The 22,188-nt window shown below is 42.7% G+C and overlaps 1 protein-coding gene across 1 annotated transcript; it reads left to right on the forward strand.

Moving 5' to 3' along the window:
• The first annotated feature begins 8,207 nt into the window (after positions 1 to 8,207).
• got1l1 (glutamic-oxaloacetic transaminase 1 like 1) lies at positions 8,208 to 21,767 on the forward strand. Its single transcript, XM_029762879.1, has 8 exons — positions 8,208 to 8,400; positions 8,680 to 8,861; positions 9,221 to 9,344; positions 9,471 to 9,688; positions 10,062 to 10,212; positions 10,366 to 10,531; positions 10,681 to 10,823; positions 20,458 to 21,767. Exons 1-8 carry the CDS (start codon positions 8,220 to 8,222, stop codon positions 20,595 to 20,597), a joined length of 1,305 nt encoding a protein of 434 aa, XP_029618739.1. The 5' UTR covers positions 8,208 to 8,219; the 3' UTR covers positions 20,598 to 21,767.
• Positions 21,768 to 22,188: the final 421 nt, after the last annotated feature.

Below are 22,188 nucleotides of genomic sequence, written 5' to 3' on the forward strand. Positions count from 1 at the left end.
GTTTATTTTTTTGTTTATTTATTAAAACAATCACTCCCTGTACTTTCTTCCCGACTCTCAGTGCACTCGTTACAATTAAACTACATTTTCACAGAACCACTTGTTGCAATTTCGATGAGGCTCTCTTGTTCAGATATCGGTAAGTGGACTGGAGGCAGGGCATGAAAGGATAACGAATCCAGTTGTTTGTGTGATCCGTTTTGGGAAAGTACCTGCATAAATGCGCACCCAACTCACTCAGGTGCTTCGCTATATCACATTTGATATTGTCCGTTAGCTTGAGTTCATTTGCACACACAAAAATCATAAAATGTTGTGTTGTCCTTGCTAATGCAGATAGAAAAGAGCTCCAACTTCTTAATCATAGCCTCAAATTTGACCCTTTATGCAACAATTTTATTGCACTGACTCTATGCACACACACTGTCTAAACTAGATGCCCTCAATCTCACACAAATTATCAAGGAACCTACCAGGTACAACACTAAATCCGTAAACATGGGCACCATTATAGATATCCTCCTGACCAACCTGCCCTCTAAATACACCTCTGCTGTCTTCAACCAGGATCTCAGCGATCCTGCGTCCGTAATGGGTCCGCGGTCAAACAACCACCCCCCATCACTGTCAAACTCTCCCTAAAACACTTCAGCGAGCAGGCCTTTCTGATCAACCTGGCCCGGGTATCCTGGAAGGATATTGACCTCATCCCGTCAGTAGAGGATGCCTGGTTATTCTTTAAAAGTGCTTTCCTCACCATCTTAAAAAGCATGCCCCATTCAAAAAACTAAGAACAGATATAGCCCTTGGTTCACTCAAGACTTGATTGCCCTTGACCAGCACAAAAACATGTTGTGGCGTACTGCATTAGCATCGAATAGCCCCCGAGATATGCAACTTTTCAGGGAAGTTAGGAACCAACATACACAAGCAGTTAGGAAAGCAAAGGCTAGCTTTTTCAAACAGAAACTTGCATCCTGTAGCACAAATTCCCAAAAGTTTTGGGACACTGTAAAATCAATGGAGAAAAAGAGCACCTTCTCCCAGCTGCCCCCGCTTCACCCAAATCCAGATAGCTGATGTTCTGAAAGAGCTGCAAAATCTGGACCCCTACAAATCAGGTGGGCTAGACAATCTGGTGTCAACCCTCTCTTTCTAAAATTATCTGCCGCAATTGTTGCAACCCCTATTACCAACCTCTCTTTCGTATCGTCTGAGATCCCGAAAGATTGGAAAGCTGCAGCGATCATCCCTTCAAAGGGGAGACACTCTAGACCTAAACTGTTATAGACCTATATCCATCCTGCCCTGTCTTTCTAAAGTCTTCGAAAGCCAAGTTAACAAACAGATCACCAACCATTTCGAATCCCACCGTACCTTCTCCGCTATGCAATCTGGTTTCCGAGCTGGTCATGGGTACACCTCAGCCACGCTCAAGGTACTAAATGATATCATAACTTCCATCGACAAAAGACAGTACTGTGCAGCCGTCTTCATCGACCTGGCCAAGGCTTTCGACTCTGTCAATCCCAGCATTCTTATTGGCAGACTCAACAGCTTTGGTTTCTCAAATGACTGCCTCGCCTGGTTCACCAACTACTTCTCAGACAGAGTTCAGTGTGTCAAATCGGAGGGCCTGTTGTCCGGACCTCTGGCAGTCTCTATGGGGGTGCCACAGGGTTTAATTCTCAGGCCGACTCTTTTCTCTGTATATATCAATGATGTCGCTCTTGCTGCTGGTGATTCTCTGATCCACCTCAAACTAACTGCATGCTCTTCAACTGACTAGCACCACTACTCTGGACGGTTCTGACTTAGAATATGTGGACATCTACAAATACCTAGGTGTCTGGTTAGACTGTAAACTCTCCTGCCAGACTCACATTAAGCATCTCCAATCCAAAATTAAATCTGGAATCAGCTTTCTATTTCGCAACAATGCCTCCTTCACTCATGCTGCTAAACATACCGTCATAAAACTGACTATCCTACCGATCCTTGACTTCGGCGATGTTATTTACAAAATAGCCTCCAACACTCTACTCAGCAAATTAGATGTAGTCTATCATAGTGCCATCATTTTTGTCACCAAAGCCCCATATACTACCCACCACTGCAACCTGTATGCTCTCGCTTCATATCCGTCACCAAACCCACTGGCTCCAGGCAGTGTTGCCAACTCCTCAGTAAGGAAAGTAGCTATTGGCAGTCCTAAAAGTCGCAAAATGATGTCATCACCTAATTTACATAATTGGCCATGTGCATGTAATTGTGATGGATGCTGTAGGAGAGAGGAATAATGTTGTGGGAGAGACAAAAAGTGAGTAAAAAACACCCTAAATATGGTTACAACTACAAATTAACTTTCTTCTATTGATTCTTGTTTTTTTTATGTCACAATTCCAACCCTCCTTTATTCGGGCTTGGGACCGGCAAAAGTGACCCAAAAGAGACACTCTGGCGGAGTTACTTAGTTTTTAATGTAATTTTTTAGTTTTTTAGTTAAGTTTTCTTAATTTGGTTTGGTTTTTAACCTTATGGTCCACTTAGGAACCTACAACAAGTCACAGTAAAACATGAACATTTTTAACGAAATCATTTTTTACATTTCTTTGTATACAATCCACATTAACAATCTAAATGGACCAAAAAGAGACAATAGAAAAAACTGTTAATGGCAATGTGAGAAAATTATGGTAACTAGTCTGGCCCTAATTCAGGTTAATAGTTTTTTTTTCAGACCCCCCTCCACACACACACAGGCTGTGCTGGCTCACAGAAAGAGTGGGTCGTCGTCATTTTGGTCAAGGCTGTCTATGGCAGGTTCAGCAACTGAGGGAGCTGACTTAAATGAGTAAGCAGCTGATGTGCCAAAAAGCTGCAAAACATTATCAGGCAGCTGGTGCTCATAGCAAACCTCACCAGACAGCTTCAGTCCATATCGAATGTACAGGATGGAGTTAAGGGTCTGCAAGGACATCCGATTTCTAAGTTTGCGTTTTGCTTTTTACCACACTCATCTGGCTGAATACTCTCTCGACTTCAGCATTCGAGTGTGGCAAGGACAACACAGACACAGCAGCCATGGCAAGTTCTTGAAATGGGTTGATATCAGCTGCATCCCTAAACTTCCAAATCTCATTCCAGAAGCCCAGTGTGTTTTTTGTCTCATTCCATTTACTAAGATGGATGGCACGCCATTGCTGGACAATCTTGTCTATCTCTGCAGGGGAGTAGCCAAGGAGCTTGGCTATTTGTTTTATTTCTCCAGTGCTCTTATTGTGCTTTAGAGTTTCCTCCACATTGAAAATTGACATGTACTGCAATGCTTCGATGTTGTCCGGCAGTCTCACCCTCAACTCATTAGTGAGGGAGATAGTGAAGGCTACACACTGCTTTCGGACATCCTTTTCATCCTCAGATGCAGGTGGAGCTCAGCTGCCTTTGACTCAAAAAAGTAACCAAGGTACGGTTTGGGACTGATGTATCCATCTATTGGCCCTTTGAGTACATCAACATTTGCCAGTGGATTCAGCACCCTGCTGCTCACAGACTTGATCAGGCTAACCAAGCTGTCAAGTAGCTTAATAGGATCTACTTGCTCTCCCTCAAAAGCCTTGATGGCCAACTGTACCTCACCCAGCACTGACTTCAACAAAGTCAGATACAATATGTTTTGAGGATCACTGTACATGGAGTATAAAACCTCAGCCATGTAGCAGTGTTCACTGGACTTGGTGACTGCGAAATGCAGCCTAAACTCCTCCCACTGGTCCAAAATGCGTGAAACCGTGGGTTCAATGGAGAGCCAACGTGTGGCACACACCTTGGTTATCTGTAAAGGTTTCTCCCCACAGTTGATGGTCTCATATATGGCCTTGTAGGCCTCCCTGCGCTTTGGAGACACTGAAAACCATTTATAAGTCTCTCGTACCAAGTACTCCACACTACGGGGGATGGTGTCATTGAAAGCATGACTTACAGCAAGCTGCAGCAAGTGGCACACACAGCAAATAAGAACCAGATATTTGAGGCCATACTCCTCCTTCAGCATTTTATGGACCCCATTGTTAATCCCCGTCATAACAGAGGCATTGTCAGTCCCTATCCCCAGGAGTTTCTCTTTTTTAAGACAATACTTCTCGAGGAAAGCCACAACAGCACGGGCTATAGATTTGGCATCTCCTCCCTCCAACTCAACAAGCCCCAGAAATGTTGATACAATTGTCAGCTTGGTGTCACTAAAGTACCTTATCACAACCCCAAGGTACATAGAAACACTTACATCCGTGGACTCATTGAGGAGGAGGCTGAAATGCTGGTCACCCACATCTGCGACCAACTTTTCAGAAAGTATGGTGCTAGAACACCATTAATCATTTCTGTGCACTTTGTCCTGTGCATTTTGAAGTGGGTAGCAGCAGTGGAGTCTGAGAAAGCAGCTCTACATGCTTCTCCAATGTGATCACATGCCAGCATGACACAGTGTTCAGTGATAGCTAATGCCATGGTGGCCTCAGCCTTTTTTGCAGAGTAAATTCTTTTAACCGTAAATGGCAGCTTGTTTTGGGTGGAATTGTTATAAGGCTTTGCCTTTTGAGTTTGTTTTTGAGTTGTCATGTGTTTTTTTACATCACTAAGTTTGGCAAAGAAATCAGCCTTACAATACAGGCAGTATGCCCATGTATCATCTCCAATAAACGGCTTCAACCAGCCTTTGAATTCAGTGTTTAATTCCCACTCCTTTCTGTATTTTTGAGTGTACAGTTTAGACTGAGATATGATGAGCTGGCCAGCTAGATGTTTAGCTTATGTCACAGAGAGGCACACACACAGTGGACAAGGTGAGTAAGTGACTGAGGCTGTGTGAGTCAAATGCAGTGATTTATTCTTGTGCTGTGATTTATTTTAGACAAAGATCATTTTACATTTACATCCCGCCCTGAATGTAAGCCAGGGCGGGATCAGCCAGCGACGGCCTCCCGCATGCACGATTCATTTGCAGTCTGGATGCGGAAGGGTGAACATCTCCTGCTCTGACTGCAGCTGGGAGGGACTGCTGCGCGAGGACTGGGCCGCCTGTAAGTGATTTGGGACAGGGGTGGGGCCTCCAATAACACCAGAAAAAGTTGCTAGATTTGGCACTAGTCGATTTTTTTGAAAATGTGTCGCTAGAGGGGTCTGAATACTCGCTAAATAAAGCGACAAAGTCGCTAAGTTATCAACACTGGCTCCAGGTCATCCATAAGTCTTTGCTAGGTAAAGCGCCGCCTTATCTCAGCTCACTGGTTACCATAGCAACACCCACCTGTAGCACGCGCTCCAGCAAGTATATTTCACTGGTCATCCCCAAAGCCAACTCCTCCTTTGGCCGCCTTTCCTTCCAGTTCTCTGCTGCCAATGACTGGAACAAGTTTCAAAAATCACTGAAATTGGAGACTTATATCTCCCTCACTAACTTTAAGCACCAGCTGTCAGAGTAGCTCACAGATCACTGCACCTGTACATAGCCTATCTGTAAATAGCCCACCCAACTACCCCATCCCCATACTGTTATTTATTTTTGCTCTTTTGCACCCCAGTATCTCTACTTACACATCATCATCTGCACATCTATCACTCCAGTGTTAATGCTAAATTGTAATTATTTCGCCACTATGGCCTATTTATTGCCTTTTATTGTGTTATTGACTGTACGTTTGTTTATCCCATGTGTAACTCTGTGTTGTTTTTGTCGCACTGCTTTGCTTTATCTTGGCCAGGTCGCAGCTGTAAATGAGAACTTGTTCTCAACTGGCCTACCTGGTTAAATAAAGGTGAAATAAATGTAAAAAAATGAAATAAAAAAACTGGACTCTACCCACACCCATACACACATGCGCACACATGCATACTGATGTAACAGTATAGCTTCCGTCTGCACACATTAACAACTGCCTCCCACGAAGCATCGTTACCCATCGCTCCACAAAAGCCACGGCCCTTGCAGAGCAAGGGAAACAACTACTTCAAGGTCTCAGAGCGAGTGACGTCACAGATTGAAATGCTATTAGCGCGCACCCCGCTAACTAGATAGCCATATCACACCAGTTACACTGACGTCACACACACACACATTCACACACACACACACACACACACATTCACACCACGTAATGTATGCCGCTGCTACTGTCTTATCTATCCTGTTGCCTAGTCACTTTACCCCTACCTATATATACATACTGTAGCCATGCTATTTTTACTCCTTATTATTATTTGTTATTGTTATTTGTGTATTTATTCCTTGTGTCACTATTTTTTTTTTAAATGTATATGCATCTTTAACTCTGTAATTTATGGTTGACACAGGTGGTTGGCCATTTGCCAAAGTTCAAATCACGTGAATGCATCTAACTGGTATTTACGACTTCACAACTGGTAATTACCTTCCCACTTTGTTATGAATGCAGCATTACTGCATTTGTTTTTAATAAACAGTATGTTCTAAATAGTATGTTGTACAATTAGTACTCAGTATGCAGTTTAAGTAAGTAGTAGCCCAGCCAGATGTCGTACACGGCCATACTGTACAGAGAGAGATGCCTATCTGATACATCTGAAGGTCAGGCAGCTTCTCTGCAGCGATCGGCTTGCATAATACACAAGAATGTATTCACACAGTGAAGTGCAGTCATACAGTAGGTCAGGGGGAGTATTCATCTCATAACTGCAACAGTGATGCATGCATACTAGATGATCGATGAGGTTCTTGTGAATCTATTGGATCTTGTGAATCTATTGGCATCAAAAGGAGATTAAATTAGGTCAAATGTTAAGAGAGAACAAACATGAGTTTCATAATTCACACTGCCCAAGATCAAAAGGGTACCAACATGTTGTATTCCGTGAAGAAGGGTTCCAACAAGAATCAGGGGCTCAAGTATACCTACTGCAAATGGAGCAAAAATGATTTAGTTAAACATGCAGTGCCACCTAGTGTACAGCTGAGTCTGAACAATCTGCCTCAAATGTTGTAAGTGACCACAAATGTGAGCTTTTATTTGCTCTGTAATGATGTGCACCAAGTTCACACTTGTTGAATGCAAAATGCAATGCATTGAATGTAAACGTGAGATGAGACAGTAGCTCTATATGTTACATTTCTAGCTGCAAAGTTCTGAAAAGTCTCGACCCTCTAACTTGCAAATTATCTTAAAAAGGTGCTTCAGTCAGAAACCATGTGTCTACACTTGCTACTATACTGGGATTCAATAGGAAAACTGCTGTGTCGGCATCATCAATGCAGTCTGACTCTGGGGGCTTTGAGTAAAGGGCCTTATGCTTAATTGTGCCTTACTTTACAAAGGGCCAATTTGGTTTGAATGGTTCAAATGTTCAATCAGGAGCATGGAGTACTTAGAACATGGAGTAAAACATTTAATTTTAAAAGCAGCATTTACATTTAAAACCACACAAAATAGTGTATAGCTTGTTGACAGGAGTGGCCTATTATTTTGGTTCAGTTTAACCTAATTCATATTTTTCAATCCTCTCTTCTGTGGGTTTCTACAGTTGGTTTTGAGGAACAGGAGCAGGGCCCCATGTTTAAAAAAGCAAATTTTTGTTTCGATAGGCCTACATTTTTACTGTATTATATTGCCAAAAAGTGAAAAGGACATACTTTCATTAAAGGAAAGCAAACGCCACAACTTTACCTGTTCTTGAACACTTCCTGGAAAATCGCTAGGTTGAAGATTACATTATTTTTTTAACCTAGGAAAATTGCAGCTCAGTGTCGATGCGAAGGCTACTCAGCACAGCGGTCAATGAGAACGAAATCTCAAACCTGTCAATTTATAAGGTTCGTCACTAGTTACCACAACCACAAAATCCTAAACCCGGTCTATTTCTGTAATTTATCTTCTTAAAATGAGATGTTAAACTTAACCATAACCCTAACCATATTTCTAAACTTAAGCCTAACCCTAATCTTAAATTAAGAACCAACAAGCAATATTTTTTTTATTAGAAATTATTACGATATCCAATGTTGACTTTATGGCTGTGGTAACTAGTGAAAACCGTTTATATTTATAAGAGAACGGTAGAAGCCATCCCTCACAGACGTTGCCAAGATACGGTATTTAAATTGAATGTTGTGTTGCTAAGCAACAACCATAAACAAAGGCTTGGGGGCTTGCTGAGTACTGACAGAACAGGGCGATGAAACTAAAAAGATGAGGCAAACATGTAATAGTGATGGTGGAGTGGGTTCCACTGAAAATGTTCAAGCCCGGGGAATAACTCTTCTCTCCATATTCGTCGACACTCCAACTGCCGCACCGAATCCTGAAACCAAGCTATTGGCTGACTTCAAGAAAGACACGCATCTCAGCAAAGTGTACTTGGCGGGAAGAGGTGAGTTAACTCATGTATTCAGCTGGCTGACTTCTATGCATCTCATTAGCGTTTGTTGTCACTGACCCTAGTGTCAGGTCCTTGTGCTTTGAGTAAGAACCACTGACTGAGTTCAACTAGACTAAATGGCAGAATATCACTATTGATCAAATAATATAGATTTTATAATTATTTAATTAAGCTTCAATGTGAAGTTACTATTTTAGGGTAATATATTACAGCTTATTCTAACCTAAGCATTAAAATATTTATTGTCATAACAATTTTTTGGGACCTCAGAGTATCTCAACGAGGAAGGTCAGACCTCTGTGAGCCCGCTCATTGGGAAAATAATGCATCAGATCTGCACAGACCCCACTCTCTGTCCAGAGTATCCATCATCCTTTGGCCTTCCAGAATTCACCAGGAGAGCAACAGAATTGGTTTTGGGCAGGGACTGCCATGCCATCGTGGAGAACAGGGTAATTTTTGCTGCCTACTGTGTATGTTCCATGGATCAACTTGATCTCATGTGTGATCCTCACAGTTTTCTCATACAGTAGGTGGCATGCTGATTTATAGCTCAAGGTTATGAAACTGTCTTTAAACAAGCACTGCACCAAGCCATCAGTCAAGAACAGCCATCTGGACACAAAGATAGGCCTTTCACAAGCTCAACGACAGCGTAACCTATGTAATTACAATTTGGCCACCCCTTCCCTATCCACACACTACTTTTTATGTAATCAATCAACATCAGCTTGTAAGTGGCATTGGATAATACATTATGACTGTGACTATTTTGATTTTACTCCCCTCCCCTGTGCTCATTATTCTATAGGTGTTGGGTGTGCAGACTGTGGGCTGTACTGGGGCTGTTCGTCTGGGGGCTGAGCTCTTGAAGCACTGGTACAATGTGAGCGGTGTCTGGTGTGGGCCAGTCTATCTCTCCTCCCCCTGTGATGGTAAGTAGCGGGGGGAGGAGAGCATGCACATAGTTAAAAGCACAATCACAAGGGTAGAGCAATATAGTATTGGTATTGCTGATGATATTGGTGCTGAAGCTCTAGTGATCATGTTCCTTTCTGCAGATTCCTTGGCTGGTATCTTTGAGGCAACAGGGATCCAGGATGTCCGTCGGTATCGGTATTGGGATACAGAGCAGAGGGGTGTGTGTGTGCAAAAAATGATGGAGGATCTGGAGATGGCTCCAGAGCAGAGTGTCATTGTTCTGTCTGCTTCTGCTCACTGCCCTACTGGTTCAGACCTCTCGCAGAAGCACTGGAGACTCCTCACACAGCTTATGGTGGTACTGCTCCATAACCCAACTGTTTTTACAGTCTTTAGTAATGTAACAGATGTTATACATTTGACATTTTAGTAATTTAGCAGACACTCTTATCCAGGGTGACTTACAGTTCATGTATTCATCTTAAGATAGCTAGGTGAGACAACCACATATTACAGTTGTAGTAAGTAAATGTTTTCCTCAATAAAGAAGTTATCGGCAAAGTCATTTATCAATGTTTTTTTCTTCTTCTTTGGAGGTCCTGGCATCAGTCTATCCCAGGGAGTAGCATTTCTACAGCAGAAACACTTGTTATAGTAGTCCTCTTCAGTCTCCTCATGCTCTCTCTCTCTCTATTCTTCTCTCTGCATCTTTCTCTCTTCTACACTCCCAGAGGTGTAGGTTTTTCCCTTTCTTCCTATTGCCTGCACAGGGCCTATGCCATGGGGATTTTGAACAAGACGCCTGGCCAGTGCGTCTGTGTGCCTCTCTGGGGATGGAGCTTCTGTGTGCCCAGTCCTTCTCCCACAGCTTTGGGCTTTACGGTGAGCCATTTCAAGGGTTCACTTGTCTCTTAGTGTATTATCAACTGACGTCTCTTACATTCATCGAATGTGACGATTGTAAGATCCCCAGGACATAGATTGACAGTAAATCTCTGTACGGCAATGCATTTTCTTATATTGTCCTTACTGCAGGCGAGCGGGTTGGACACCTCTTATGTGTCCTAAAGCAGAGCTCCACACTGCTAGCTGTTCAGTCCCAGGCCGAGAAGCAGGTCAGGGCTTTGTGGTCCCGGCCATCTGTCGGAGGAGCTCGTGTGGTTGCCACGGTGCTCAGTAACCCTGCCCACCATGTGGAGTGGTAAGTCATTATGGCTAGTCTATGCTTCAATAGCATTGTCTGCAAGGCTTCTCTAGTATAAAATGTGATAATACAAAGTCTGGTTACAGTACGTGGAACTAGTGCTTCATGATAAGTTAAATAGACCTCTGTGTAAATCCTTGTCCCAGGCAGGAAGGAGTGAAGAGTATGGTGGAGAGGGGCATACTGGTCAGAGAGAGGTTGAGAGAGAAGCTAAGGCTTCTTGGATGTCCTGGCAGCTGGGATCACCTGATCCAGCAAGGTGGACTGTACTCTTGCACTGGGCTGAATGGTGAGCAAACCATATTAAGCCCCGTTTCCACTGGCACTTACATTTTTACATTTTAGTCATTTAGCACACGCTCTTATCCAGAGCGACTTACAGTAGTGAATGCATACATTTCATACAATTTCATACATGTTTTTTTTTTTTTTTTTTCCTGTGCTGGCCCCCCGTGGGAATCGAACCCACAACCCTGGTGTTGCAAACACCATGCTCTACCAACTGAGCTACAGGGAAGGCTAAAAATTAGGGCCAAATTTGAGCTGGGTCAGTTTCACAACTGGTGCCAGCTCGATTAGAATTTGGACTGGTGATGCCGTTACTATGCAACCACCAAGCTGATCACTGCTGGATGCTGACACAGTGTTTCCATGTTCCCGTTTTTTTTGCTATTGGGCTTTGAAAATGATGTCGCGGGTGAAAATGCATTGGTCGCGGGTTGCGGGTTTTTGAGCTATTCCTAAATTGCACTGCGGCCGCCATGTAATTTCTTTTAAAATATATATATTTCACTGTGACCTGCTGCTGACTGTCAGGCATTGATGCAGGCTGTTGCTGAGTGAATGGTGTGTGTGTGTTGAGTGAGCAAGAGGAGAGGGAGCAGCATGCGCACGTTGTGACAACTTTTTAGTTGAAGGTAGGCTATTTAGATTGTCATTATGGAGACACCTACTTCCAACCATTTTTCTGTAAAACGTATTAATAAGCTAGAGCTGATGCACATCAAGAAATAATGGGGACAAAGCACTGAAAAATGACTTTGGGTGCATTAGAGCGCATTACATAAATTCGCTCGGAGGTAGTTTAAACTGCATTCTAACATTGACTTTGCTTAAAGGAAACATTATCAAGCAAAGTGTAACGCGTGTCGTGTGTGGAGGACCAAGACGCAACAGGGAAGTGTATACTCATCTTCTTTTTTTAATATTGAAGAAGGAGAAACAAGTATACAATTAACGGAAACGACACTAACAGTTTTGTCATGTGATAAGCACAAAACAGAATACAACTACCCACAATCCACAATACAAACAAACCCCTAATTATAGGACCTTCAATCAGAAGCAACGAGGAGCCGCTGCTTCCAATTGAAGGTCAAGAACAAAACTGCACATAGAAACAGAGTGACTAGAATAAACATAGAAAATGCCATAACATAGAACATATACCAAAACTCTAGACCACTCTAATCAAACACCCCTTGTCTATACACATAGACTAACAATCCCCGAAACATAAACAAAATACCCCCTGCCAGGTCCTGACCATACTAAACACTAACAAATAACACCTTTACAGGTCAGAACGTGACACAAAGTGTTTTATGCATACTTGGTTCTTGGGGGCTGCCCGAGTGGAAATTTGAAATGGAAGTTATGGAACTCCTTCACGTGGTTCTTTTTATGGGAAAAAGTCCTCAATGAAAATGATGATACATTTGCCTCTGTTGGCCATCAAGTAGCCTATTAATGTACAGTACCAGTCAAAAGTTTGGACACACCTACTCATTCCAGGGTTTTTCGTTATTTTTACAATTTTCCACATTGTAGAATAATAGTGAAGACATCAAAACTATGAAATAACACATATGGAATCATGAAGTAAGCAAAAAAGTTTTTATATTTGTGATTCTTCAAAGTAGCCACCCTTTGCCTTAATGACAGCTTTGCACACTCTCTAGCAACATTAGCGAAGCCAGCTGCAGTCACATATTGGCTACCTAACAACATTACATAATTTCTCATTTCTGGAGGCAGTGGAAATGTAATTTGAGCTAGCCCACTTAAGGCCAGCCCAACCTGGGTTGACTTTAAAGTGCCAATGGGAACGGGGCTTAAGTTAAGTTCAGGATTTGTCATCATTCAACCAATTCAAACAGTGGTAGAGCACTGTACCTGTCTATGGGCTCGATTAAATCAGTATCACCGAAGTTCAGCGCCAGAGCACGCTTAAAATGTAAAGGTAATTTCCATTGAGCCGGCATATACAGCGTTTCCTGTAAATGTAGTCTCCGCGAATGCAGAGCTATAGCGCTGTACTTCAGGGATACGGATTGAATCAAGTCCTACAGTACCTTCGGAAAGTATCCAGACCCCTTGACTTTTTCCACATTTTGTTACTTTACAGCCTTATTCTAAAATTGATTAAATTGTTTTTTCCCCTCATCAATCTACACTCAATACCCAAAAATGACAAAGCAAAAACAGTTTTTTATAAACATCAGGTTTTTATGAAATATAACATTTACATAAGTATTCAGACCCTTTACTCAGTACTTTGTTGAAGCACCTTTTGCATCAATTACAGCATCGAGTCTCCTTGGGTATGACGCTGCAAGCTTGGCACACCTGTATTTGGGGAGTTTCTCCCATTCTCTGCATATCCCCTCAAGCTCTGTCAGGCTGGATGGGGAGCGTTGCTGCACAGCTATTTTCAGGTCTCTCCAGAAATGTTCAATCGGGTTCAAGTCTGGGCTCTTGCTGGGCCACTCAAGGACATTCAGAAACTTGTCCCGAAGCCACTCTTGCGTTGTCTTGGCAGTGTGCTCAGGGTCGTTGTCCAGTTGGAAGGTGAACCTTCGGCCCAGTCTGAGGTCCTGAGTGCTCTGGAGCAGGTTTTCATCAAAGATCTCTCAAATCAAATCAACTTTTATTAGTCACATACGCCGTGAAATGAAATGCAGTGAAATGCTTACTTACAAGCCCCTAACCAACAATGCAGTTTAAAACATACAAATAAGAATAAGAAATAAAAGGAACAAGTAATTAAAGAGCAGCAGTAAAATAACAATAGCGAGACTATATACAGAGGGTATCGGTACAGAGTCAATGTGCGGAGGCACCGGTTAGTCGAGGTAATTGAGGTAATATGTACATGTAGGTCGAGTTATTAAAATGATAATGCATAGATAATGACAAGAGAATAGCAGCGGCGTAAAATAGGGGATGGGGGGCTGAGCAATGCAAATAGTCTAGGTAGCCATTTGATTAGATGTTCAGGAGTCTTATCACTTGGGGGTAGAAGCTGTTTAGAAGCCTCTTGGACCTAGACTTGGCGCTCCGGTACTGCTTGCCGCGTGGTAGCAGAGAGAACAGTCTATGACTAGGGTGGCTGGAGTCTGACAATTTTTTGGGCTTTCCTCTGACACCGCCTGGTATAGAGGTCCTGGATGGCAGGAGGCTTGGTTCCAGTGATGTACTGGGCCGTACGCACTACCCTCTGTAGTGCCTTGCGGTCGGAGGCCGAGCATTTGCCATACCAGGCAGTGATGCAACCAGTCAGGATGCTCTCGATGGTGCAGCTGTAGAACCTTTTGAAGATCTGAGGACCCATGCCAAATCTTTTCAGTCTCCTGGGGGGGAATAGGTTTTGTCATGCCCTCTTCACAACAGTCTTGGTGTGCTTGGACCATGTTAGTTTGTTGGTGATGTGGACACCAAGGAACGTGAAGATCTCAACCTGCTCCACTACAGCCCCGTCAATGAGAATGGGGGCGTGCTTGGTTATCCTTTTCCTGTAGTTCACAATCATCTCCTTTGTCTTGATCACATTGAGGGAGAGGTTGTTGTCCTGGAACCACACGGCCAGGTCTCTGACCTCCTCCCTATAGGCTGTCTCGTTGTTGTCGGTGATTAGGCCTACCACTGTTGTGCCATCGGCAAATTTAATGATGGTGTTGGAGTCGTGCCTGGCCGTGCAGTCATGAGTGCACAGGGAGTATAGGAGGGGACTGAGCACGCAGTCTTGAGGGGCCCCTGTGCTGAGGATCAGCGTGGCGGATGTGTTGTTACCTACCCTTACCACCTGGGGGCGGCCCGTCAGGAAGTCCAGGATCCAATTGCAGAGGGAGGTGTTTAGTCCCAGGGTCCTTAGCTTATTGATGAGCTTTGAGGGCACTATGGTGTTGAACGCTGAGCTGTAGTTAATGAATAGCATTCCCACATAGGTGCTCCTTTTGTCCAGGTGGGAAAGGGCAGTGTGGAGTACAATAGAGATTGCATCATCTGTGGATCTGTTAGGGCGGTTTGCAAATTGGAGTGGGTCTAGGGTTTCTGGGATAATGGTGTTGATGTGAGCCATGACCAGCCTTTCAAAGCACTTCATGGCTACAGACGTAAGTGCTACGGGTCGGTAGTCATTTAGGCAGGTTACCTTAGTGTTCTTGGGCACTGGGACTATGGTGGTCTGCTTAAAACATGTTGATATTACAGACTCAGACAGGGAGCGGTTGAAAATGTCAGTGAAGACACTTGCCAGTTGGTCAGCGCATGCTCACAGTACAAGTCCTGGTAATCCGTCTGACCCTGCGGCCTTGTGAATGTTGACCTGGTTAAAAGTCTTACTCACATCGTCTGCGGAGAGCCTGATCACACAGTCGTCCGGAACAGCTGGTGCTCTCATGCATGTTTCAGTGTTATTTGCCTCAAAGCCAGCATAGAAGTAATTCAGCTCATCTGGTAGGCTCGTGTCACTGGGCAGCTCTCGGCTGTGGTTCCCTTTGTAGTCTGTAATGGTTTACAAGCCCTGTCACATCCGATGAGCGTCGTGTAGTATGATTCAATCTTAGTCCTGTATTGACGCTTTACCTGTTTGATGGTTCGTCGGGGGGCATAGCGGGATTTCTTATAAGCTTCCGGGTTAGAGTCCCGCTCCTTGAAAGCAGCAGCTCTAGCCTTTAGCTCAGTGCGGATGTTGCTTGTAATCCATGGCTTCTGGTTGGGGTATATACATATGGTCACTGTGGGGACGACGTCATCGATGCACTTATTGATGATGCCAATGACTGATGTGGTATACTCCTCAATGCCATCGGAAGAATCCCGGAGCATATTCCAGTCTGTGCTAGCAAAACAGTCCTGAAGCGTAGCATCTGCTTCATCTGACCTCTTTCTTATTGACCGAGTCACTGGTGCTTCCTGCTTTAATTTTTGCTTGTAAGCAGGAATTAGGAGGATATAATTATGGACAGATTTGCCAAATGGAGGGCGAGGGAGGGCTTTGTACGCGTTTCTGTGTGTGGAGTAAAGGTGGTCTAGAGTATTTCCCCTCTGGTTGCACATTTAACATGCTGATGGAAATTTGGTAAAACGGATTTAAGTTTTCCTGCATTAAAGTCCCCGGGAACTAGGAGCGCCACCTCTGGATTAGCATTTTCCTGTTTGCTTATGGCGGAATACAGCTCATTGAGTGCGGTCTTAGTGCCAGCATCGGTCTGTGGTGGTATGTAGACAGCTACGAAAAATACAGATGAAAACTCTCTAGGTAGATAGTACAGGTCGACCAATTATGATTTTTCAATGCCGATACCGATACCGATTATTGGAGGACCAAAAAAAGCAGATACTGATTAATCGGCCGATTTAAAAATATATTTATTTATTTATTTATTTGTAACAATGACAATACAACAATACTGAATGAACACTTATTTTAACTTAATATAATACATCAATCAAATCAATTTAGCCTCAAATAAATAATGAAACGTTCAATTTGGTTTAAATAATGCAAAAACAAAGTGTTGGAGAAGAAAGTAAAAGTGCAATATGCGCCATGGAAAAAAGCTAACGTTTAAGTTCCTTGCACAGAACAAATGAAAGCTGGTGGTTCCTTTTAACATGAATCTTCAATATTCCCAGGTTTTAGGTTGAGGTTATTATAGGAATTATAGGACTATTTCTCTCTATACCATTTGTATTTCATATACCTTTGACTATTGGATGTTCTTATAGGCACTATAGAATTGCCAGTGTAACAGTATAGCTTCCGTCCCTCTCCTCGCCCCTACCTGGGCTCGAACCAGGAACACATCGAAAACAGCCACCCTCGAAGCATCGTTACCCATCGCTCCACAAAAGCCGCGGCCCTTGCAGAGCAAGGGGAACAACTACTCTAAGTCTCAGAGCGAGTGACGTTTGAAACGCTATTAGCGCGCACCTTGCTAACTAGCTAGCCATTTCACATCGGTTACACAAGCCTAATCTCGGGAGTTGATAGGCTTGAAGTCATAAACATAAACAGAAGAGCTGCTGGCAAACGCACAAAAGTGCTGTTTGAATGAATGCTTACGAGCCTGCTGCTGCCTACCACCGCTCAGTCAGACTGCTCTATCAAATATCAAATCATAGACTTAATTATAACATAATAACACACAGAAATACGAGCCTTAGGTCATTAATATGGTCAAATCCGGAAACTATAATTTCAAAAATAAAACGTTTATTCTTTCAGTGAAATACGGAACCGTTCCGTATTTTATCTAACGGGTGGCATCCATGAGTCTAAATATTCCTGTTACATTGCACAACCTTCAATGTTATGTCATAATTACGTAAAATTCTGGCAAATTAGTTCGCAACGAGCCAGGCGGCCAAAACTGTTGCATATACCCTGACTGCGTGCAATGAACGCAAGAGAAGTGACACAATTTCCCTAGTTTAATATTGCCTGCTAACATGAATTTCTTTTAACTAAATATGCAGGTTTAAAAAAATATACTTCTGTGTATTGATTTTAAGAAAGCCATTGATGTTTATGGTTAGGTACATTCGTGCAACGATTGTGCTTTTTTCGCAAATGCGCTTTTGTTAAATCATCCCCCGTTTGGCGAAGTAGGCTGTCTTTGTTAGGAAGAAATAGTCTTCACACAGTTCGCAACGAGCCAGGCGGCCCAAACTGCTGCATATACCCTGACTCTGTTGCACAGAACGCAAGAGAAGTGACACAATTTCCCTAGTTAAAATAAATTCATGTTAGCAGGCAATATTAACTAAATATGCAGGTTTAAAAATATATACTTGTGTATTGATCTTTCGCGCTTTTTTCGCGAATGCGCTTGTTAAATCACCCGTTTGGCGAAGTAGGCTATGATTCAATGGTAAATTAACAGGCACCGCATCGATTATATGCAACGCAGGACAAGCTAGATAAACTAGTAATATCATCAACCATGTGTTAACTAGTGATTATGTTAAGATTGATTGTTTTTTATAAGATAAGTTTAATGCTAGCTAGCACCTTACCTTGGCTCCTTGCTGCACTTGCATAACAGGTAGTCAGCCTGCCACGCAGTCTCCTCGTGGAGTGCAATGTAATTGGCCATGATCGGTGTCCAAAAATGCCGATCACCGATTATTATGAAAACTTGAAATCGGCCCTAATTAAATTGGCCATTCCGATTAATCGGTTGACCTCTAGTAGATAATGTGGTCTACAGCTTATCATGAGATACTCTTAGATATCATGCACCAGCTGTTTACAAATATACATAGTCCGCCACCCCTTGTCTTACCAGACGCAGCTGTTCTAGCCTGCTGATACAGTCGTCGTTCAGCCACGACTCCATGAAGCATAAGATATTACAGTTATAATGTCCCGTTGGTAGTTTAATCTTCCTCGTAGGTTGTCGATTTTATTTTCCAATGATTGCATGTTAGTTAGTGGAACGGAAGGCAGTGGGGGTTTATTCGATCGCCTACGAATTTTCAGAAGGCAGCCCGAATTCCATCCTCATTTTCTCTGTCTTCTCTTCACGCAAATGATGGGGATTTGGGCCTGTTCCTGGGAAAGCAGTGTGTCCTTCAAGTCGTGCTAGTCGGACTCATTAAAGGAAAAAAACTTCTGCCAGTTAGTGGTGAGTAATCGCTGTTCTGATGTCCAGAAGTTATTTTCGGTCATAAGAGACGGTAGCAGCAACATTATGTACAGAATAAGTAAAAAAATAAGTCACAAACAACACAAATTAACAAACAAAAAACACAGTTGGTTAGGAGCACGTGAAATGTCAACTATCTTCTCCGGCGCCATGATACTCTCTGTACTTTGCTCCGTTCATCTCCGTTCATCTTTCACACCCTGATCTGTTTCACCTGTCCTCGTTATTGTCTCCACCCCCTCCAGGTGTCGCTTGTTTTCCCCAGTGTATTTATCCCTGTGTTTCCTGTCTCTCTGTGCCAGTTCATCTTGTATGTCCAAGCCTACCAGCGTTTTTTCCCGGTTTCCTACTTTTCCTTTTCTCCTTTTTCTAGTCCTCCCAGTTTTGACCCTTGCCTGTTTCTGGACTCTGTACCCACCTGCCTGACCATTATGCCTGCCCTGACCTCGAGCCTGCCTGCCACTCTGTACCTCCTGGACTCTGATCTGGTTATAACCTTTTGCCGGTCCACAACCATTCACTTGCCTATTCCCTTTGGATTTATTAAACATCTTAAACTCCAACCATCTGCCTCCTGTGTCTGCATTTGGGTCTCGCCTTGTGCCTTTATACTTTGCCTCGATCCTGACTAGTCTCCCAGTCCCTGCCGCTGAAAAACATCCCCCACAGCATGATGCTGCCACCACCATGCTTCACCGTAGGGATGGTGCCAGGTTTCCTCCAGACGTGGCGCTTGTTATTCAGGCCAAAGAGTTCAGTGTTGGTTTCATCAGACCAGAGAATCTTGTTTCTCATGGTCGGAGAGTCCTTTTTGTGCCTTTTGGCAAACTCCAAGCTGGCTGTCGTGCCTTTTACTGAGTAGTGGCTTCCGTCTGGACAATTTACCATAAAGGCCTGATTGGTGGAGTGCTGCAGAGATGGTTGTCCTTCTGGAAGTTTCTCCCATCTCCACAGAGGAACTCTAGAGTAACCATCAGGTTTTTGGTCACCTCCTTGACCAAGGCCCTTCTCCCCCGATTGCTCAGTTTGGCCGGGCGGCCAGCTCTAGGAAGAGTCTTTGTGGTTCCAAACTTCCATTTTAGTATGATGGAAGCCACTGTGTTGTTGGGGATCTTTACTGCTGCAGACATTTTTTCCGTACTCTTCCCCAGATGTGCGCCTCGACACAATCCTGTCTCGGAGCTCTACGGACAATTCCTTCGACCTCATGGCTTGGTTTTTGCTCTGACATTCACTGTCAACTGTGGGACCTTATATAGACAGGTGTGTACCTTTCCAAATCATGTCCAATCAATTGAATTTAGCACAGGTGGACTCCAATCAAGTTGTAGAAACATCTCAAGGATATACCTGAACTCAATTTCGAGTCTCATAGCAAAGGGTCTGAATACTTATGTAAATCATTTTAATACATTTGCTAAAATGTCAAATAAAAACGTTTTCGCTTTGTCATCATGGGGCATTCTGTGTAGATTGCTGAGGATTTTTATTTATTTAATCCATTTTAGAATAAGCCTATAATGTAACAAAATGTGGAAAAAGTCAAGGGGTCTGAATACTTTCCGAAGGCACTGTATATCAGCATTTTTTTATTGTTTCCACAAACAATGTAGACAATTTAGGCATTGCATCAAGACAGTTGATTTTGTTTCTTTGCATTATCTAGCTAGCCTTTGGTGTCAGCATTTTTATCTCACAATTTTCATCTCTAGTTGGCTTTCATCCACTTCATTCTGAAATGTATTCTTGATATCTTTAGCAATCATGTTGTACAGTTTTCTTGAACTGAATTCTACCCCTTATAGCCAAGCTGAGTCGTGCTTCGTAAAAGCTTCTGCTAAATGGCATATAATTTATACTGTACAGTATATGTCCATGTCCACTATACTGTTTATTGTACACGTAGGTACCAGTAATTTACGTAAGTGCTATGTTCCATGTTGAATGTCCTTAATCTTTGATTATGATCTCTTCACCTGTCTCCTTTAGTCCAACAAGTGGAATTCTTGGAAAAGAGGAGACATATCTACCTGCATCCCAATGGCTGTCTGAATGTGAGTGCTATCAACAGCCGTAACCTACACTATGTAGCTGAGTCCATCCACCTGGCATTGACCTCTGTCTTCTGATGTCGATTACAATACCTGGGGCCTCATTTATAAAACGGACTTATGATCAATTTTGATCTTAAGTATGACTTACGCAGAAAACCACGTATAAGTAGTTATTTATAAAACCTTACTTCGACGTGGAAATGATCTTATCCCTACGCAAAGTCTAGACTTGATGTAAGTGCTTTTCCTGCTGGTTATGTAGGGCTATTCTTTTTTTCCCTTGCAGTTTAAGGTCAGACACTTTCTTTTTCACATCAGCCACAGTTCTGTCTTGCTGCCCCACCTCGTTCACTGCAGCGGCGACACACTCCCAAGCTACCTGTTTGGCTTTGTTTGTCAACCCACCGAATAATACATGTTTCCTGTCTTCAATCTCCTCTACCATCGCCGTGATCTCGTCTTTCAAAAAGTTTGCTTTTCTCTTTTGGTCCATGGCTCTTCCTGACTAAACCCTCATTTGTGCTAGCATTCTATAAGGGGAAATCGCGGATTGTAAGGCACGTTCAGGTGCCATCAATTTTAAGTTCATTTTAGATTTATAGATCACAGGTGCGTACGTTACAAAATGGGCTTCTTAGAACCTGTGTAAGCAAGGTTTTTTATGCTCGGTATCTTTTATGAATCGAATGTAAGCAGAACCGTCGGAAATGATCTTACGACTAAGTTCAAGTATAAATGAGGCCCCTGGTGACAGCCTCCATAAAATCCTTATTCAGCTTGACTAAATCATGTGAAGGAAGCATCTTTATGTCACATATAATACCAAATGAATTAGGGCTGGATGCATAAGGAAAATGGCTGTTAGTTATCATTTATTGAAACAAATTAACAATTGACTTTAGAATGTAGAGTGTAACATCCAAGCGTTCAATTAGAGGTAGGGATTAGGGAATATGAATTATGGCATATGGTATTTTCAACCTACATAACTGGAAAATATTGTAGGCATATAGTTGTGGTGTGGTAGTCCAGTAAGGAGCACTCTGTCCTCTGGTCCAAGTAGATCCTAATGCCCTAGTTGGGTAAAAGGGTTCTTGTGTAGTCAAGACAAGGGTCCATCTTTTGGATGAGTTGTTAAACAGAGATCCTGACCTTATAGAGACAACTATTGTGACACTTACAATATGGAGGTAGTAGAGGGATTGTCCTAGCCAAGTTCCCAGTTGAATTCTAGTAGGTCTATCAGTCTGCCATTTAATAATCTTTGAATTCTTCATCCTCTTCACTGCAATGACTATTGTTTGTGCTCACAGAACACTCACAAAACACTGCCCAATTGGATAGTTTAACCCTTTTGTAATTTTTAACATGTTATTTTAACTGTAGTGATAACGTAACCATGAAATTATTAAGGTCAACCTTTTTAGTTTTTTATTGACCAATTTATTTTATACTGTAGCCTATTGTTTGTGGCACATTGAAAGATATTATTTTGAATGCATACAGGTAGTTCCATGGTAGAAGGTCAAATAAATGTGCAGTGACAAATAACTAAAAACCTTAACTTTTAAGATGAAGTGTACTATACCAATTTTCATAATAAGATGGTGCTCATGTCATTAGGAAATAAACCCATGTTGTTTACCTGAATATTGATTGTTTGACT

The sequence above is a fragment of the Salmo trutta genome, chromosome 9, assembly GCF_901001165.1.
Source record: "Salmo trutta chromosome 9, fSalTru1.1, whole genome shotgun sequence".
NCBI classification, from domain to species: Eukaryota; Metazoa; Chordata; class Actinopteri; order Salmoniformes; family Salmonidae; genus Salmo; species Salmo trutta.